General features: G+C 29.4%; 2 protein-coding genes across 3 annotated transcripts; one reads left to right on the forward strand and one right to left on the reverse strand.

Annotated features, from left to right (window-relative positions):
• The first annotated feature begins 982 nt into the window (after nt 1-982).
• Nucleotides 983-11,030, forward strand: LOC148226007 (uncharacterized). Of its 2 annotated transcripts, XM_088203102.1 has the most exons (9): nt 994-1,336; nt 1,396-1,585; nt 1,652-1,792; nt 1,861-1,935; nt 1,995-2,181; nt 4,292-4,494; nt 4,563-4,730; nt 4,791-5,048; nt 10,681-11,030. In XM_088203102.1, exons 1-9 carry the CDS (start codon nt 1,154-1,156, stop codon nt 10,779-10,781), a joined length of 1,506 nt encoding a protein of 501 aa, XP_088059228.1. In that variant the 5' UTR covers nt 994-1,153; the 3' UTR covers nt 10,782-11,030. The 2 variants fall into 2 exon arrangements, with proteins under 2 accessions (XP_088059230.1, XP_088059228.1); XM_088203104.1 differs by lacking the exon at nt 10,681-11,030 and having other exon boundaries at nt 983-1,336; nt 4,791-5,366.
• Nucleotides 11,031-14,663: 3,633 nt separating this feature from the next.
• LOC148226008 (uncharacterized) lies at nt 14,664-19,532 on the reverse strand. The gene is made up of 7 exons (XM_088203107.1): nt 19,480-19,532; nt 19,150-19,379; nt 18,883-19,087; nt 18,664-18,809; nt 15,475-15,598; nt 15,230-15,408; nt 14,664-15,007 (listed from the first exon to the last, which is right to left on the reverse strand). The coding sequence occupies exons 2-7, from the start codon at nt 19,200-19,202 to the stop codon at nt 14,941-14,943; spliced, it is 774 nt and encodes a 257-aa protein (XP_088059233.1). The 5' UTR covers nt 19,203-19,379; nt 19,480-19,532; the 3' UTR covers nt 14,664-14,940.
• Between the last annotated feature and the right edge of the window lie 2,952 nt (nt 19,533-22,484).

Raw genomic sequence — 22,484 nt, forward strand, 5'->3', positions numbered from 1 at the left:
AGAATCATGGACAGACAGACAACTCATTGATTCTCAAGACTCATCAATTTGACTTAGCTTTCAATTAGGAATCAGAAATCAGAGACACTCGATTTTCACAACTGCGAGGCTCTGCGACTCTTTTTCATTTGACACCGCTGCCCGAAACTGACACCTCGATTTTTATTGTATATTGGAATAAATTATACTTTTGTACATTGAACTGTATAGTAAAGAACTCTTCCAGCATATTACTAGCTAAATAAGTAACACTGCTGAAAACATATTATGCATTTTGTATATTCACTTGCATCTTTTGTGATATAATATTTTTCTTAAAAATAAATTTAAAAATATGAAATCCATATCAATACAAAGCAAAATCATATATATTTTTGCTTATTAAGTTTAATATTCTTTTTGAAAGAGGCAATAGCACATTTATTTTATATTTATGTTTTAATTTATACATATAAGTTCTTAAAGTGGGCTATATCGCCTACCCGTGGGCAATGCTGACTCCGGGGGAATTTGATCGGTGATGAAGGAGCCATGAAGGGCGACGTAAAAATGAGCATAAAGTTCATTGTTCAAAAATGAATGTTGATCGTAAATGTTAAGGACATTTTATTTTTATAATAAAGTAAATATATTTTGCATAAAAAAAAATGCGTTTTAATATCTTTTGAAGGGACAATGAGTCGTTTGAGAATCTATGTTCTAGCTTGTAAAGCCTTAGATTATTAGATGTTGTGAATTAAGAGATTTTAATTGAAATTCTATTTAATGGCAGCTTCTAGGGGTAATATCGAAAATGACAATATTTTATAATAATATATATTTTATTAATACAATTTATTCTTTTTTTATATTAATGAAACAATATTTTTAATTATATTTTATTGTTTCTTTTTTAATTAGTATGTCATAAAAATGCAATTATTTAAAATTTAAACTAATATATTTGTCAATATATATGAACAGATTTATATAGCTTTAGACCACCGCATAATTGTATAAAAACGCTCGTCGTAGGTGCACGCTTGTCAGTATGTAGTCTGACCTGTGGATAGGTTTTTTTCCACAAAAATGGCATCAATAAGTATTAATAATACTATATTTCACATTTATATTCAAAACATAATTTAAAATTCTTCATATACATTCAATTAAAATGAAATTAATCGAAAAAACCGTTGTTGAAATACTGAAAAAATTGAAGTCTACAAATGTCGACGAATTGTGCATATTATGCCTTTCTGATAAACCAGAGATCAAGCCGTTTGATGTAACGTTTGTTTCTTATGATGTGGAGCTTTGCAAACTTATAAACGTTTGCAAAAATCTACTAGAACTTGTAAGTATGAATTCAATATTTGTCTTAATATATCGTTTTATATTAATTAATATTTTTAGAATAATTTCGATTATAATCGACTACAAAACAACGTATGTAGTTCGTGCATCGACCAATTAACATCTATTGTTAAATTCAAACAACAATGTGCAAAAGCTAATGAAATTTTGAATAACTTCACCGCTGAAAATCAAAATCAATTTTATTTGAATAACATTAAGGATTTTTCTCAGACTGATAATAATATAGGTATTTTTTAAATTAATAAAATTTTATTTTTTGATTAATTTTTTATTAATTATTATTTATTTTAAGGATTATTCGAAAGCAAAACTAACGAATTTAATTTAGACATTAAGGAAGAATCCAACGAAAGCTCAAATGAAACGTTTAAAAGCAATGTTGATGAAGAATTCACTCAAAATGATGAAACAGATTGTGTAAAAAATGGCAAAGGTAGTTAAATTATAAAATACTATTTAAAATAATTCGTAATACATATACCAATAATATTAATTTTACAGATTCAAAACTACCATTGAGCAAAGAGTGCGACGTTAGAGATGAAAATATAGCAAAATTTCCCTGCACACTTTGTGGTAAGTTTTTTATTGTAAATATGTTCAATAAATATTTGCTTATATTATTATATTTTTAGATAATGAATTTTTTTCGTCTCGTGGACTATTTATTCATAATCTCTGGCATAAGAAAACAGCATCATTCACGTGTCCTGTCTGCGATCAGTCTTTTAATGACCTTCAATCGCTGCGAAGTCATCGAACAATACATGCGAGTGATAAGCCTTTTAAATGTTCACACTGTGATAGAAGATTTGCTCAAAAGTAAGTGAAATTTTATTTGTATTATAATATGCTAACTGGATTATAAAATAAAAATTTGGACACTTGCTAGCTAAAAAAAGTCATCCAAATAAAATTCTAGTCTAAATTGTAAAAACAAATTTCTTTTGGAAATTAAAAGATTAATTTTGCAGCTGCATGTTTTGTTATTTTTTATTTATTTGATTTTTTAAATAGAAACATTTTGCATCAGAGAAAAATCTAATTTGAATTATAAAAAGTATCAGTCTCTTAAATAAAAAAACGTCAAATCAGTATTTTCATATTATTTGAAGCATAAATCTTCTTTTGTGAAAGATTATTGCTGGTTTTTTTCATTTAAAAGATAGAGTTTCTATATGAAACAATAATATGTTTATACCTCTCATTTATTTATAATCAAAATAGATTTTTTTTTTTATGTTTCTTCGACTATAATTATTCTTGTAAAATTGCCTCTTTTTAAAAACAATTTCTCAATATCTTAAATTATTGAAATTTTCTTTCTGTTTGTTTTAATTATAACGCTCGAATATTTTTGAAGATCAATTTGTTCCCTAGGTCTAAATTCGCATTTAAACGTCCCTTAAAACGTCTTTGTTTCAATTTCGTTTAAACAAAAGAACTTTCAGACAAAATGCGATATGAGAACAACCCCCAGAAGTAGAGATTGCCATACTTTTAATAACGTAAAAAAACCGCCCCGAAAGATGTAACCATAAATATTCATCATTGTGATCAATATTTATAAACGCGAAATCGGGGCAATCTTATGCAATAATTTGCATCGAAAACTGAATTGTTATATTTACTATAAAAAAATATAGTCACTGAGGCAAGCTTTATTTTATCGCTCTTTGTGTTAGAACGAAATACGTGGCTTAATTTTTACAATAATTTTGTTTTTGCCACTGCTTGAAATTATGCATTGTTTATAATCTGAATAATATGATAAGGCACTGCAGATGACTTTTACGTATGACCCGGAGCTGATACGATGAGTTCGAGGCTGGGCAAATATGCATGATAACTTTTGCCCCATTGTGATATGCAAACTGTATTTCCATGGCAACGCTTATAATTATCAGCAAATACTGCTAATTATGGAAAATACTTCATTAATGAGAAATCATTAACACTAGGTTTACTGGCATTACTTATATATATGTATATACTTATTTTTACAGGCACCTATCAAATTGACGAATAAACACTATTTTTCTATTTTTAAAAAATTATTTAACATATTACTATTTTACTATTTATAAATAAAATAGTAAAGGGAGTGACAATAAAAATAATATTGTACTCGTCTATTCAGAATATTTTTTATAAACATATTCAATTTTCTTAGTACATTTTCCACACATAAAATCTTTTTACATTTTGTACACGCTTTAAAAAAATATTAGTTGTTATTTCCTCCCTTTCCTTCCTTTACGGTTGAGCTAATTTTAAAACTATATTTATCTAAAGTTATCGAGGATCGAGTTTTATTTTTTCCCAAATAAGTAAAACCATTTAAAACATATTTAGATTTATATATATTCAAATAGACTGCCAACCAAAGTTTTATACCTAATTTACGTGGCTTATTCGACATATATTGTGTGAATCAGCATCTAGATTTCGTTGGGAATAATTGTTCATCAATAAAAATATTTTCGTATGGCTTATAACTAGACTTTTTTTATAAATCTATTCCAGGAATTTATCCGTACGCAATCGTTGTTTTTTTGTCAATTGTATGAATCTCAGGGCATTGTTTTTGAATATAAAAGAGCCCCTCATTTTTTGGACCACAAATAAAAAGCTTTTAGTGATTTTGCTTCAAATAAAATGGCTATAAAAATCTTCAATTGTCCAATCCTTATTTAGAACATGATGCGCTTCTGTTTCTGTGAGTCATATCAGCTTTTTCTATAGTGAGGCCAAAAGTTAACCAGACAGTGGTTATTTTTTTTAATATTTCGATTTCAAGGGGAGGCAAATGCCCCCTTTGGCCATGATTAATTAACATCATTTTGTAAATGCAAATAAAGTTTTTGTTATGTGTTATATAATTGTTCTTATGACACTTTTCACTACAATATATTTTTTTTATACATTACAGAAAGCCTCTACAATATCATGAGAAAACACATACAGGCGATCGTCCACATGTTTGCGACGTATGCGGCAAGAGTTATATACAGCCGAATAATTTAATTATTCATAGTAGGACGCACACTGGTGAAAAGCCTTACGTTTGTCAAGATTGTGGAAAGGCGTTCACCAACAGAGCTAGCCTTACATTACACATGCCTGTACATACTGGTATGTGTACTACTTCACATTAAAATATCGATTCTTATTTAGAAATGTATTGAATTGCTTATTTATAGGCGTAAAGGATTACGTATGCACAATATGCGGCAAAAGAATGGCACGGAGCGGCGAACTCACCATACACATGCGTACCCACACTGGCGAAAAGCCATACGTTTGCTCGGTGTGTTCCAAAGCTTTCATTAAAAAGAGTTCGCTTCAAGCTCACATGTATTCGCACACAGGTAATATATAAAAATTTAATCTCCTAACTGTTAGATGATAATGTAGGGATTTTGTTGCAGGTGAGAAAAAGTTCATTTGTAATATATGCGGACACCGGGTGGCTCACGCCGGTAAACTGACGCTTCACATGAAGACGCACTCGAGTGGAAAGCCGATTTCATGCCCCATCTGCGACCGGAAGTTTGCCAATCAAGGATATTTGAAGCAGCACTCGAAGGTTCACACGGAAGACAGAAGTAAAGCTTACGAGTGCTCTCATTGCGGACAATCCTTTGCCCAAAACAAACATTTGACGGAGCATATGAAAACGCACGCAGGTTTTGAATAAATATTTTATAGCAATGTGTAAGATTTTTCAGCAGATAAACATAGATTTTAATGAACGACTGAGTTGAAATTAAGGCTGATTTGGAAATCTGGTGTTAAAATGAAAACAAACTCTTAAAAACTGCTATTTTACATTTTTTATTTGGCGGTGTAGCGAAATATTTTTCATAATAACTGACTATTTATTGAAATAATGTTCTGCGGACTGCGTTTAAGTGTAATTTACCCATTATTTATTTATCTAAAGTGCATGGAGTTAAGAGTAATTGTCATGAATTAAATAAAATAAAACATGCTTTTATAAAAAATATATAAATACATGATTTGGATTTATACTCTTAACTTCAGGTACTTTTGCAGCAGCTACTTGCGACATGTATTTAGAGAAAAGATTCTCAAATTTTACTATTTACTTGTATTTCAGAAACTGATGTACCATGCATTTCTTATTAGAATCTATGTCTTTCACGTTAATCCGGTTCATCTAAATAATCGTTATTTTTTACTTTATTCGAAATGTGATTAAATACGCATAAAAATTATAGGACGGTATTGAATTAGTTGAAACATTTACACCATAGTTTTTACGATGATATTACGTCTTGGTGATAGGTGAATATTTATATTTTATAAAACTAATTATGTATATTTTTTAATATACATATTTTATGTATTAGTGAAAGTATCATACCAACCAAAATATTTAGACGATGAATGTCACGGTGACTATATAATATCATTTATTATACAGCATACATAATCTTTGTAAACATGTAGAATATCTAGACTAGCGTACAATAATTAAAAATAACACCATTTTCATATGTTCTAAGTTAACATTCATAGGCACTGGCTTTTTGTTTTTAATAACTATTTAATTAAACTAATTGGCAAAAGTGATTTGGCTTTGCAGCTAGATATTTTGAATTTTTTTCATAATTTACTATTTTACTTGATGAAAGTTTTATAGTTTTTTTTGGCAAGGTAGCAGAAAAATTAAAACTAATTATTATTTAAATTAAATTGTTTTTGTCTATTTCTATTCTGGCACATTGTTTTTTTATTAAATTAATTAATCTGCTCGTTGACGGCGTCTACTTTAAGAGCACAGTATAATATCACACTTTAGAATTTAATATATATTTTCAGGTGAAGGGAAGCATATCAAATTGTGGGTCTAATTAAAAATATAGAAATAAGTAATTTAATATTTAGTTGATGATACGGTTTTACTCTATTAGCTTTAACCCTTTGAATTAGTTAATTGATATTTGATTTGGATGAAAGTTTTAAGTCTTAGGTGTATTTCGAAGATCTTAATATTTTTAGATAAATGTCAATAGTGTTATATCACATTCTCACGATAAAAATATTACTGCAACACTTTTAGTTGGATTTGTTGTGATTAACCATACAATAATACCGTTTTCAGTGCTTTATTTATTTGCAATTATAACTATTGTGGTGAAACTAATCAATTTATCTTGTTTTTTGATAATAAAACTAATCAATACGTTGCTTGTGTTTACATTAAATTAGTTTAAAATAAGAAACTTGTATCTTTACACCCATTATTCTTACAAGCACTATAATATCACCAAAAAATAAATGTGTACTATATATACATACGGAAAAGTGCCATACGTTTCTATTTGCGAGAACTCCAAATATATGTCAATCTGAATATTTTAGTTTAAATTTTAAAAATAATGATCAGATTCAATGTAAAATTTTTTCGGGTGGAATTCCTATTAATTTTTTTGACTATTTTAAAAAAAGTTTAATATTTTAAATTCAGGTTTCAGCATTTCAAAAAATTTTGGAACATCTTAAAATAATAATTTTCTCTTACCCGTGTGAATTCTAGACTTCGATACTTATTCGTTTACTGTCGTTGTATTTATAATATTAGATAAAAGCTTTCTTTTTCCTCACTTTTTAATCATTGAATCTATTTTGAATTGCATTTATTGCAGCACTCTCACCATTTGTAAAACCAGATTGTAAATATCAGAAATTTAGATCTTATTTTAATTTTAGTCATAAAAGAAACTGTTATGCTTGCAATATTTGATAGTATAATCAGGCCTTAGCATTTAGTGTAAATATAAAATATAGAATATGAGTGCGTTAACATGGGTCAGGAGTATCCAAAGGAAATTAATCTTCAATTAAGTAAACTATATATGTATATTCTACAAAATAGTTGTATATCAAAAATAAGGCATCATTTATGTAGCAAACTAGATTTAAAGTAAAGTACAAATATGAATAGCTATAGGCGTATTAAAAGTGAGGCATTGCTTATAAAGCAAATTAATTGATTATGCATTTTATCAAACATATAAGACATATATCATCGTAAAAACTATACATTCAATGAAAATGTATTATTAAATTACATTGTAAAACCGCCCTAAAATAGCAGTTAATTAATGATTATGACATGTAACAATTGGTAATGTATTGTAACAGAAATTATATCAAATACACCAGATTTCCAATTTACCCGATAGCAATCGAATGCGAAAGGTATTGTGATGGACATATATAAATACACATATGTCCAATTTTATTTGAAGACCCCTTGGCAAGAACATGGTAACATATGTATTTTAAAAGAGGCTGCAAGGAATCAACGTCTATTAGGAGGTACCAATAAAAAAAATTTTTGTCTTCTCAACTTTGATCGTCGTTTTTTATCTGTTTTTTAGTTTTTTCTGAATATATTCTATGCGTAAAACATTTAAAAAAACAATTGAATATTTTAAAAATTCGCACATTTTCGTCAGTGTTAAAAATGATTTAAATAATCAAAATATAGAAATTCTTATGTTGAAGTAAAATTTTTAAATTGAACAGTTGTTAAAGTTGTTAATTTAAATAATAGTAAATAAGAATGTATCGGAATGCATAAAAAAATCTGAAATTCATAGTGTATGTTAGACGTTGCTTCCTATCATCGCATCAGCACATCAGCACATCGACTGTTAGATTTTAAAACCACGTAAGTCTCATTTTGCTTAAAATATTCAAAACATGTTCTTTCCTTAGGGTCTTCATATGTGTGCTTATTGTAGTGAGAAATTTTACTATAATCGCTCACTCATAAAAGTGTTTTTACAATATCAAACATATTGTGTAATAAATATATTTTGTTTAACTTACAGCGTATAAAGTCAAAAATAAACACACTGCTCCAACTGAGTGGAGTACAAATTAACCCCATCCAAATTTTCGTATTAATGTAATATGATATATTAGTCCAAATATTATTTCTAACTTTCTTTATAAACATTAACCTCATAATAAACATCAAATTGCCAACAAAAAATTTCACTAGTGCTGCGTAAAACGCACAAAGTTTAATTTTAAAATATTATTTGCAATGCTCATAAGGATGACTAAAATTGCTAACATTAATTTATTAACGCTTAACCAACGATTGCGGAAATTAATTTTTTGGGGTTATTTTGTAACACGTTCAGGAACAGTAAGTTTAATAATGTAAAAATGAATAGTTATAATAATTTTTATACTTAACCCTATAAACGCCAGCGACTTGTTAGTGAGTCATCTGTTATTTCTCTTTAAGGTCAGTATCTCTTTCTAAAAATAAATGTAAAATACTTGGTTTACTGATAAATGAAGCTTTAATAATTTGTAAATAATTTGTTTTAAAAATATAATTTGTAAAAAAAAAGTAATCAATAAATGCCGCATGGTGAGTCACTGGCGTTTAAATGGTTAAAGATAGTTTGGTATATAAATAATGCCTCATTTTTCATATACACATATTTTGTAGAATATATTTCATATATATTTTACTCAATTGAAGATTCATTACCTTTGGCGAATCTTGACCCATTTTTAAATACTCATTTAATATTTTAGAAATATGCTAATTGCTAATGGTTTAATTATAATATCAACTACTGTAATCACTACAGACTTCTTTTAATACTAAAAAAAAATATCAAAATTGAAAAGCAGTAATTACAATTATATTTGAAATACTGCAAAACGTGCTGTCGTAAATGCTATTCAATGTAAATCTAATATTATTAATTTATATCAGATTGACGATAAGATTAAGATATTTTATATAAATAAATAAAACAATTTTCTCTTTACTTACAAATTATGCGAAATACAACGAGAGAATACGATTAAGTGTTTACGTATCATATTAACGAGCTAACTTAGAAATACGGTTGATAATTCGATATCTATAGGAATTTCAATCGAAAAAATACACTTCGCATCTCATCATCATTTTAAAATTTTAATTTAAAATAATCAGGTTAATAATTATTTGGAGTTCTCGCAAATATGAATAGAGAGTTGTCACTTTTCCTTGTGTATAAATATTACATGCAATGTTTTTGCCAACTGAATTTTATAAAAGTGAGTGTAAAGATAACGACTTTCTTAAGATAAAATAGTTTATTTTAAACATTAAAAATTAAAACGTGCTGCGTAGTTTTAATAGCAATAAATAAGACAGATTTATTATTTTATCACAATAGTTATAGATGCACCGTAATCGGTCTCCAAAACTATTATTGAAACGGTAAACAATTTATTATTATATTTAAAAATTATTTGTATCAATACCCAAAAACCTGGTTAGACATTACAAATCCAACCAAACGTATTGTGGTAATATTTTTATCGTCGTAGAACAGATATACTATACTATTAAATAATCTTCTAAAAATAATAATATATTCAAGACTCCTTAAACTTTACAGCAAGTCATATGTCAATAAATTCATTCAAAGGTTTTAGCTACTAGAGAAAACCGTATCCTACACTAAATATTAAATATAAATTACTTCTTTTTAACTAAATTATTAGACAAACAATTTATTTTGCTTCCCGGTCTGGTGATATATATTAAATTCTAGTAAATATGTTAATAAACACTAATGACATTGCAATGGCGACAAATTTGTTATTAAATTAAATTAAATTTGGAAATTAATTCGTTCACACCCTAATTTTAAATTGCGATTTTTAAAGTGGACGTCTTCAACGACCATTTTGATAAATTTAATAAAAAACAGTGTGCTAAAATAAAAATGTATAAAAGCAATTTAATTAAAATAATAACTATCTTTAAATTTTCTGTTACTCCGCCAAAAAAACTGCAACATTTTCTTCAAGAAAGATAGTAAATTATGAAAAAAAATCTAAAATTTCTCGCTGTACAGCCAAATCACAATTGTCAATTATTTAAGTTAAATAGTAATAAAAAAAAAAATGTCAATGCTTATGAATGTAAAGTTAACGTACATGTAAGAATTTTTAAAGGAACTGTTGTATATTCGTATATAATATATATTCTACGAGTTTATGAATAAAATGTATGTTATATAATCAAAGATACCGTATAGTCATCTTGATATGCATTGTGTTTATATTTTCTTGTATTTTTATAGGTTTTATAAATGTTTATTGAATATTTTATTACTTATAAAAATATATACACACAACACTACTATTAAAATACATGTATTTGAAAAGACGTACCAAGTTGTTTTTATATCTTATCCTTATACCCCTTACCATGTTTTTTATGTAAAATTTTTAAGTAAAACAAATTTTATTTACTTTCAGTGAATAGAGCGGTTATTGACGATTTAATTATAAAGTCGCTCGTTAATGCAATAGTCCTAAAAACCTTAGTAGACGCCAACAGACAAGGGTGTAAAATATAATGATGATTTAGTTGGCAGACTGATGAAGCGGCGACAGGAGGAACTGCTTGGCTTAGCAACGCTCGCCGACCGACTCCGTAACAAACTTGATTAACCATGTAGCTAGTAACGTACAATAAATCTTCTGCAGCGGCTAACCTGTGTGTCATTGCTAACCTGCTAAATTACAAAAATTTATTCATTAATTTAATTTTATATATTGTGCGTGAATAACTTGACAACTTGACATGAATAAATTTGTTGCTCCAATTCACTGGTGTATTTTATTTTAATAATAAAATCAAGTAAATTGACTCGTTAAGTTGATAAAAATAATTTTCTTGAAGCTATTAATAAAACAACTCTTCTTATGCAGTTATTAAAAAAAACAATTTCTATTTAACAAGACACATCAAGTTATCAAGTTATTACCGTCTCACTGGGCATATAAACTAAATAATAATAACGAAAAGAATCCGACTTCAAAATAATGCTTTTGTAGAACTCTTGGTTAAATAATTTTGCTAGTGTTGGTTATAATCGGCGCCAGTCGACCACATGCTGGAGTTCGCCGTTTATAGTGTGGGAGAGCAAGGGACCACTATTGAGGATAAAACCCAAACCAGTGATTCTCTGGCCGTCTGGGGTACACCTAAACCGAACTTTGGCCAATAGGAGAGCGCAAAAAACAATTATCCCTTATCAGAAGTCAAAAATCCACATCAAAAGTAATAAAATCGTGTCGGCGCCGTCGCAATGGAAACGCTCGGTAACGGGATAATTGTTTTTTGCGCTCTCCTATTGGTCAAAATTCGGTTTAGATGTACTTTATTTGATTTCATTAGTCGTAATCTTGATATAAAATGCTATTGCTTCTGACATAAATTCTAAAGAAGGAAGTCATTTTGTCGTCGCCGTCGCAGTAGGAACGCTCGTTACCGAGTGTTTCTACTGCGAATTTTCGACTTCTGAGAATTGATAATTGTTTTTACGCCCTCCTATTGACCAAAATTCGGTTTGAATACACTTTAACTAATACTCTCATATCAGAAGTCAATAGTAATATCGGTAAGGATAGCTATAATGTTTTTAAAACATTGTGTAATATACAAGTGCAGACAAACTATGGAGCAATATGCGAGATGCGACGTCTGTCTGTACTTCTTCCTCTTTTTCCCCTGAGAGACGGGTCGATTTAGTTTGTATTATGGACTTGATCTAATGAAATTTCTAAAACTATAATTAGTCTTAGAACATTTATTATGTTAGGTTTGGGTTTCAACAGAAAATGAACGTTTCACAACTGCCAAATTCAGTTTCATAGACATTCTAGAGCAGCATATTAGTGCCTATCAGTTAAATTGTATTTTCGCTAGTAGAAATATATATCTACTGAAAAAAAGTATTTGGACTTAAGTTGTGAAAATTAATGTATAAATTACTACGTATGGAAAAGTTGAAATCATAGCACTTGCCAGATAAATTATATTTTTACTGGTTAAAATATATATCCACCGGTGAAAATGTTTTATGATATGATTTCACTGAAATGGCATATTTAAAAAAATATTTTCAGGATAGATTCGAGACTGTTTCTTTAGATTTTCTTTGAGGGATAATCCGTGAATTTTTGGTTTAGAATCAGGGACGTCATTTCAGCTTTTTATAGGAAGAGGGCAAAAGTTGCCCGGTCAGTCGTGTTTATTTTTAATATTTCGATTTCATTAAAAGACATACTATTTTCTAGCCAAATTCAAGGGAGGACAAATACCTCTACCTGCCTTCCTCAAATGACATCCCTGTTGATTTGAGGAATAATCCTTTTTTTACGCTTGTTTTGACATATCCATATACATTCAAAAAATATTAAAATACGTAACATAATATAGGATTGCTGAAAAAACTATTCAATTAAAAATTTCCTCAAAGAATGGGGGCCATTCCTCCCGCCCCCTGAATCCTCCAGTGGCTAAAGCTAATCCCGCGCCAAAATGGCAATTTTGAAGAGTCTCGGATGATCTTTTTAGCCCTTGAAAGTATTTTTTTTGCACGCGGATCCAACATTCTATTTTTTTCACAAGGTTGACGAGTTTGCATGTACATAGATACATACCATACATTACTATTGCAATGCCTTATTGGAAATTATAAAAAAAATATATAGTAACATACATGGAAATAATTTACAGTACTGGTTTATAACATTTTTAAAGATTACATTTATTTACATTTATTAACTAGTGGAAGCAATTAGCCGATATATATTGTGTCAATCACCGCTAGAAGTTATTCTCAAGATGTCGACAAATTGTACCAAGAACTAAGATGTGTTGCCCCATTCCCTAAAAGGTTCAATTCTCTTGCACGACAATGTGCGACCATACATCCATGTTTGAACATCCAAAAGTTTAATGAGTTGGTATAAGAAGTATTGTCTCATTCACCATACTCACCAGATATCATGCATATATAACATATTATGTATTATAAATCTCACGTTACGTTTGTTTAATGCGTTACAATGGGGTAAACACAACCAGCAACTACTAGGTGGGTATGGAAACATTAGACTGAAATCAGAGTTTGTAAATCAGTGATATATTTTATGAATTATAAACTATTAGTATAGATTATTATAACATACAGCCTTGGCCATAATAATGGGGCACCCAAATAAATGTGCTATATCTTAAAAAATCTTGAAAATATAAACAAAAAACCGAAAAAATATAAATCATATTTATAAAATGCAGGTGTCAGTATCAGTCGATATAGTAATATAAAGTAATAGTCTTCGCAATTAAAGCGGCGAGTCGCTTTAGTCTCTGGTTCCTCGTGGTCAACTGATTCAAGTGCTGCTCTTCGAGATGAGTCTTGATGTTTCTTTGAATGCAGCTTGGACCATAGTTTCTTAACCGGTGGTCCGCGAAGACTTTTTGAATAAAATTAATTTCACTGATTTTACAATTGATTTTGTAATAAAATTAATTTCACATCTGTTTTGTATTCGCTTGTATTTGCATGGGGCTATTTAGAAATCGTCTTATCGCATGTAGTCTTATTTTTATTATTTCGATAAACAATCGACTTTTATGCTGTGTTTTATGGATTTTTAAATTAAATTTCTTGTTACTGACTGTTTTAATATACTTAAATATGGTTATATCAGCATATTGTGTAAAATCAATTATATAAATATTTATTATTTTATTCCAATGTTGATGGTCCGCAAAACATTTTTTGATTTTTTTGGTGGTCCGTGAATTTAAAAAGGTTAAGAAACTATGGCTTAGACAATAGGTAGAGAATGCCAATTTAGACTAGTGGCTGTACTGTAAAACTGTGTAACCAGTAAGCAGTGTACATTGTAACCAGTAACCAGTGTACATCGATGGACATTTGGACATTGTGAACGCTTGTACTGAGTGTTCCTAATGCGACAACGCCGACACAATTGTATTGTTTTTGATGTGAATTTTTGACCTCTGAGAAGTAATAATTGTTTTTGTAATTGTATTTTAGACATCATTTAATAAAAGTTACTTAAATATTAAATATTACTTATATAAAAAATAATTATCGGTTAGTAATAATTATTTTAATTAATTATTTATTACTTTCATAATCATTAAACTTTTTTAATTTTGCGAATTACTGATCAGTGAGGACGAGAAAAGCAAAACAACCATGAAAAATGACTAGTGTTTGTTATTTTTTATCTTTTTTTGTGTATTATTTTATTTCTAATATAAATTTGTTGTATTTTAATATTTAAAACGTATTAAATAAAGTATTTCCTTGTGATCAAAGAAGAAAATTGGTTTTTACTTGTGACAATGGTTGCTCTTCAAATAAAGTCTTCAATTTTAATTATGATTTACATTGGTAAATTAAAACAACAAATTACTTCTTTACATGTTTCATATTCTTTAACACTTAAATATGTATTTAATTATACTAGTGTCATTGAATAAAATATTTATTAGAAATAAAAATGGCAGTAGAGTGATTACAGATACGTACGAAATAAATTAATTTGGAGCATGACAAATTAGTGACAATGTTTATAACATATATAATAAACAAATGTATTGATAATAATTTGCTTTATTTCTTAACTGTATAGTTGAATAATAATATTTAAATACAAATAATGAAATTAATTAGTCATATGAATACTTCAATCCATTTTTGCAGGATAAATTATTTTCGGTGCTGGTAGAGGGAACGGGTCCTTTGATTTGCAACTAAAAATTAAATAATTATTATTATCTGGTATAACATTAATATTTTATTATTGTTATTATACACTTGTCCTAAATACACGATTGTGTGACGCTTATTATTTTACAATAGGTTAAGTGATAATGTTATTATGGTCTTGAACCATAGTATAATAATTTTAATAATAACTAAATTTTAATTGTAAATATTATTTAATGGTTTTAATATAATATATTTATACATACTTCTCGTCTAAAATTCTTACGCATACTCCAAGAATGTGATGCGGTGGTTCCACGTTAAAAATCGGTTTTTGAGTAACCTCATCGATGTAGTCGGAGTAAGGCATTTCTCTAACCATTATCCATCCCTCGCTGACTAGTAACTTCCACAAATAGTTATTAACAGCCTCTCCAACTATTAACTGTTACAGTCAGATTGTTAAGTATGATATGTTGTCAAATAAACAATCTTATTAATATAATCTTACTGGCATTTCTAAGTTGCGTCCAATCTCAGTTAACTTTTCAACCATAGCTTTACCGAGACCTGTTCCTCTGTAATCCCTTGCCGTAGAGATCAACCTGCATTCCAAAGCTTTTTGAATACCAAACCTAAAGTTAAAAGCAAATAATATTAGTCAATAATATATTAATACAAAAAATGCGGCAACAAACACGAGTAAAATGATAATTTTAAAATTACAAAAATAATTTGTAATAAAATGACTATCCCACTAGCAACATACGCCAATGTGAAGCAGCGCTTTTGGAGAAATGAAGGGGTGAAACCCATTTAAATTTATTGACGAATGAAAATTCAGTACGATAACGCATGTCTGGCATTCCGACAAATGTACGAGTGGGCTTAAAATTGAAAGTATCATCAAATCCGTTTCCTTAAATTGCTTAGTGATGCTGGGAGATCAGCAAAATTTTCGCGCTGACTTACCCGACCGCGTCTGTAATTCGCGACAGCCCAGGTAGGAGATCGGGTATAGTCTCAGCACGCGCAGTAAGCTGAAGCGAAAGCGAAATACTTGACGACGTCAGGCTTTTGATGCAACTCGTTGTACTATCCTCGCAAGTAGGCCTGAAAATCTGCAGGCGCTGAGAATCGTTGGTGCTCAGTGTCAACGTTTCGCACCCATATACCAGGACTGGTCTTACCAGACTTGTATATACGTTTTTTAGTTATTCTAAATAAACGGATGCTTTCGAAGTATATGTGCACTAAAGAAACACATGTTGTCTAAAATTTGTATTCTATCATACTTTGTAAGGCTCGAGGAAACTTTGCACATTGATTCCCTTTTAGAAAGAACGAGAGGTTTAACACTAGCGAACGCCACAGTGTCCAAATTTTATCCATCGCTGTTCGTGTGCGTGCGAGAGCTGTACATTAAAATCGAAGCTGATTGAACAATATAAATAAGCAAAAACACGATTGTATACTATTTTTTATTCTACCTGCGATGTAATACCGGTTACTATCACTACTGCATAGTCACTAGATAATGTGGCATTTGATGATAATACGATGTAGACAAATCTCCTCAAAAATCATATTGAATTAAAACGCTGGTATCTGAGTTTACACGACAATGCTTTTGAACATCCGCTAGAAAAGTTGTTACTATATATTTGATACTGAAGATGTGATACAAAATTCCCTTGATCAAATTTGAAAATGGACATGTTATACGAATTCTCATTGACTTTCCAAAGATAACAAAAAATATCAAAAATACAGTTTTTAAAAAAAAATGCTTACAAAACTGTCATACAAAATATACATCATTATAAATAAATATTTATTATGTGTACGTTTTATACAAGATGTAAAATAATAGACTCGATGAAAAACTGATTGATGATGATTAGACCCCAGAAGAGTGTATTGTACAAAACATGTAATTTATTGAAAATGTTTACTGAAAATGAAGATGAGCAATGAAATCGAGTTGGCTATTTTGAAAATCAATGTCTTTTGTGACGATCTTTCGAGAAAACTTATCCTAAATGAAACTGATGTGAGGCTCATGAGGTTATAACTCAACCTCCGAAATCATCCCCTTTGTAAACATTGGTTTCAATGCCTCGCGTTAGGTGGCCATTCGATAATTACAACGGATAATGTTTATCTGATAGTGTGGTCAATAGTGAGTTTAGACTAGTGGTGGCCAACTGAAATCACTTGGTGGGCCAAATGAAATAATGCATGTCTTTGAAGGGCCCACACATAAATATTTTACAACTTAATAATAATATGATAGTTTTTATATTTAAAATAAATATATAGCTTACAATTAAGATATTTTATATATAATTACAATTAAGATATTTTATATAATATTTTATTATTTTTTAAAACCGTTTAAACATTTATTTTTTATTACATGATAATTTTTTGGTGTCGATCGGTATGAAAATGTAAAACATATAGAAATTTCAAAGCTTCAAAAGGGCTAATCAAAACCTTCGAGTGAGCCACGGTTTGGCCATGGCTGGCTTAGACGCTTATAAAGAAAAAGTTTTTGTGGTAATTGATTTGCTTTCGAAAGTCTTTCTATAATATATTGTTAAGCCAAACCATTGTTCTCAAGACCAAAAGCTTAAGCGCCCCAGGCAAAAAATTAGTTACTCCCTCCCCCCCACATATTATTAAGACATTACATTTAAAACATGAGCTGATATATTTTCATTTTTTTATATTTTATTATTGTTTCTTTCTATGAATTATTTTTTGAGTTAAAATTATTATCTTAATTATATACTTTTGTGTATTAAAATAATACTATGTAAATTTTCGACCATCGAGACGCATTGGGGTAATCTATTAGGGCACGATGGTCTTAATTTATTTTAAATAAATAAAAAAATATCATACACCGATACTTCTTTACCATCAATTATTTTTTGCAAACTATTTTATAATTTATAGTAATTCTAATTAACTTAAGGCATTTTTAAATGTATAGTAAATCAAAATAACTACAAAGTAATTGTTTATTTAAGTATAAAAATTCAATAAATTTACGCATTAAGGACCTAAAAAATAAGGGATTAACGCTGGAAAACTGCGTCAAGAGCAACTGTATGGTAACCACAGAACAAAGAATGTAATAATAGCTAACCAAAGTGTGCATAAAGTAATGATGAGATGAAGAGAGTGAAATATATGATTATCATAAACTTCTTCGAGTCGCTGTAATATAATGGTAGCTAAAAAAATATTTTTTATTCCTAACATTATTATGAAAAAAAATATTATTCATTAATATATTTTAAAAAAAACGTTATTAGAATATATTTGTAAGTTTAAAACGCAAATAAAAATAGCGATTTTAACACTTCAGTGCAATTGAGAATTTTATTTAGAATCATTAAAATTCCAAAGAATATTTTAATGATATTTGAGGTTATGTTTTGCATGCCTTCATAATTTTAATTAAAGAAATTTAAACAGATAACATAACAGAAACGAGCGATGGTTTTAAAATTAAAAACATTTTGTTTTATAAAACCGAAATTAATACACTAAAAATGAAAATGCATAAGATAGCATTAACATATTTTTTACTACTTTTATTAGTATAAACTTTTAATGCAAATGTCTGAACATTACAATTTTTATCGCCACGAATCTTAGTGTATCAAATAATTAAATACGTACTCACCTAGCAAAAATATCCATTTCAATCAAAAGTTGCAGAAACATATAATCTAACTTTTTATATCGTTCATTTTGCGATTTCTTCATCGCTTTTATGGCTTCGGGTACAGCGTCCGGGGTCAGTATACCATTGATTATAACTCCAGCGAGCTAATTTTTTTCAATAAACTTAGATATTTATAAAAAGACATTGCATTAATACAAATAATACATTAAATGTTACTTTATTATTATCCAATGCTATCATCGACACTCCTTCTTTCAAGCTATTCAAGTAGACATCGTCTAATTCCACCGGTGCTTTTCCAGTTCCAACTAACCCAGCTGCTTTGTAAATCGGCGTGTCTTTGTAAGCTGCTGATCGAAGATGATCGAGGACTTCATCGTATCGATCTTCTTTCATCGGTTGAAACGTTATTCCGTGTAACCTTAAAGTGTTTTCAAGTTACATCTTGAGAAAATAAAATAAAAATATAATATTACCACCCACAATCTTCTTCCGTGTTTCAATTGAATAAAAGAGTTTCGTACTAGCGAAAACATAGCAATTGTGTTTTACAATGTCCTGTCGATAACTAGTTACTGAGAATGAAATCATTCTCATATAAAGTTATTTACGTACATAAGTTTCACTTATGCGTATAGATAAAAACGCTTCTCAAACTATTTTTCGTGTAATAATTTCCTTACTATGTTTTGTACATTTGTATGTATGTCACACTTGGGAGAAACAAATTATCATTAAAGAATAATACTTAAGCCTTAATATAAAAAAATATATATTAATCATAATGAAACCATTGACCAAAGTTTAACTTACACCGCTTTGTGACCAGTCGTTCGTAATTTATAATATGAAGTATCGCTCTTCTCTTACTTTTGTTTGTAGTGAGCTTATCTTTATAATATCTATACTATACTTCTCAACATCTGTCTTTGTCTTTTTTTAAATAATAATATGTAGGTAAGTAATTTAATAATAATTTAATTGATGTATAACAATCACGTAATTACCAAATAAATTTGAAATTCGATGAAATCAATTCACGAAAAGAAATGATGCCATTCATTTTAATACTACTCTGGCGGACGGATGGTGACACATGGCAACTACACACAGATTGCTCCGCTGCAATTGTATTTTAAATAAAATGTTTATAATATATGCGAGAGAACAGGGGACGAGGCACCACCGGCCGTTGTCTTCCCGTCAAGGTCCACCAAAATAATGTTATGCCCTTCGCCGCCGTCATGTCAGTGCTAAGTGCCGTCAATTTTTTGCCATATTGAATAAATTAATAAATAGATAAATAAGCTAACTACAATAAAAATAAATACCACTTTTATTTACCCAAAAAAATACAGCAGTTTATGAAAAATATGTGTAAAATCTTTGTAACCAATTCACTCTTGATTTTTTTAAATAACAGTTTATACATCTGATTTGAATCATCTGCACAATAAATTAAGTTTCAGAACTTTATTTTAAGAAAATATAAGTTATTAACAAAACATCACTGTTTATGTTGGCGTCTTAGCATTTTATTTGCAAAAAAGGAATGTTTTAACCTCCTCTCAAAAATAAGACGGGGTTTTATATTTTTTGCGTGTGACTTTCACCATCGCAAGAAGACCATCTTAACCTTTTGAATGCCGTAAGAACGCCTGTGTACGCATACAAAGACGCTGGTGTCCATTCCTAGTTTTGTCGCAAACCAATAATATATTCGATTAAATATTTGTTTTCAGTATAGAGATATCTCGGAGCGTTAAGAAAAAATATTGTCGTTTAAAATCACACTAAATACATAATTTATTCTCTATTATTAAACGCTCTATTATTCTGAAATGGAAACTTATTTATTATTATGTGAGTAAAATATAATTACATGCATTAATTCAATATTTATCATATGTTTTGCTCTTAAAAATATGCGACATGTATTACTAACCAAATAAAAATACCGCGGCATAAAAGAGTTAACGGGCTTGAAGGGCCAGCGAAAATACTTTATTTTTGTCTTTCTAGACCAGGGACGTCATTTCAGCTTTGTTCAGTCAGGGGTATTTTTTTAATATTTAAAATTCAAGTAGGAACAAATCCCTTCCCCCTCCCCGCCATAAATGACGTTCCTGTTTTACACACTCTACAATATATCGGCTTATCCCGCATCCGAGCTTCTCAGACGCCAACGGTATGAGAACGAGCAAAAAACTCTCACTCGGGTTAGTTCATAATCTTATACTGTATATTTTAGAAGCACAGTTCTATGGTACACATATCTTACAATTATACGCTCTTAACAATATCAAAATGTTATTCAAAAGATATCAAGAAACTAACCATTTTTTATTATAACTACATTGCGCAATTTCGTGGTCAGTAAATTATAAGATAATATTTTCAATGAAACATATAGGTATATCTTATATAATTGTAAATAACAATAATATAATTTACTGAAATAAACTAAATATTAAATAAAATAAGGCTAGTTTAAGAAATGTTACTTGTTTGTATTCGCTGTCGTAGTGGGGCTCATTATTTCATATCAATTAAATGTCTTTGCACTTTCCTCGATTTTATTGCCATGTAATATATTATTGTGTTATCATTACGAAGCTGTGCGAATTGTACAATTGTTAAAAAGCAATTGATATGTTTGTGCAACCTAATTCATTTTCGCCATAACACAATCTATATTATATATGATTATGACACGCGTTCTTTATTTATTATTTTTTCACAGTATAAACTTATACAAGATAATCAGACATCACATTTCTTCCGGCTTTCTTTGTCTATTGATTATGATCGCGAGTTTACTGTAACGCTCGTCATTGTCTCTAAAATGTTACATACAAACAATAAATAAACCTTACCACAACTTGCATTACATGAGCATTGTAGTAAATTCAGATTAAGCAAGAAAACAAAGAGTGATGCATAGTACTTTGTTTTTACAAAATAATAAGTTTTCACTTGGTGTCTTTTTCCTTGTCCTTCGTGCCCAATATAACATAATGTTGGTACTGTGCAGCTAATTTATTTACTACTTGGTAATTATGCATATTTTTAATTCGAGAATCTCTTTTTATTTGCTATGTTTAACGTATTTTTTCTGCAGCTAAATTTTAACATTTCCACTGGAGCAGCATATGTCAGCTGTCCAAATGAGTTGTACAAGTTGTACTACATAGATCAGCTCTTGTCAACCGACTCGTTGTAGATCTTATCAAGAACAGTAGAATAGTGGAGCCAAAACATCGTTCCGCTACATTTTTTCACAATATAGTCACTGATAATACAATTTTAAACAGCACACTGCAAACCCCTACTACAATGCAACAAACAAAATAACTAGGGTAGTCGTCTCTGGATTTACATAAACTAAAATCTCACTGATCACTCCAAAGGAGAGTAGCGTTCCAATAATTATTTTTTTAGAACTTCACCACTGAGTAAGACTGTAAATCCAAAGCTCGCACCATGAGAATTAAAGAAGGCATGAACCTAACAGTTTGTGAGCCCCAGTTACTCGATCGTCTCTCTGCCACCCCTGTCCACTGCTTCGTCTCCCCGACGTCTCGTAACTCTAACGTCTCTCTGCCGTCTACCATGTCTCTCCTAGAGTCAGATCTTTTGTACCGGTGATTCAAGACGTCTCCGCGAATCACAACAATGCAGAGATTAGTCAACCATTTATTGCACTTGTATATTTGACCAAAGAAATATGTCCACGACTTGAAAGAGCGAAATTTGCTATATAAACATATTCCGATGTCGAATAATGCAAAGTGGTAATGACAATTGCTGAATTTTGT

This window comes from Plectrocnemia conspersa, unplaced genomic scaffold, assembly GCF_051122295.1.
Source record: "Plectrocnemia conspersa isolate PC_06_02 unplaced genomic scaffold, ASM5112229v1 ptg000014l, whole genome shotgun sequence".
Lineage (NCBI taxonomy): Eukaryota > Metazoa > Arthropoda > Insecta > Trichoptera > Polycentropodidae > Plectrocnemia > Plectrocnemia conspersa.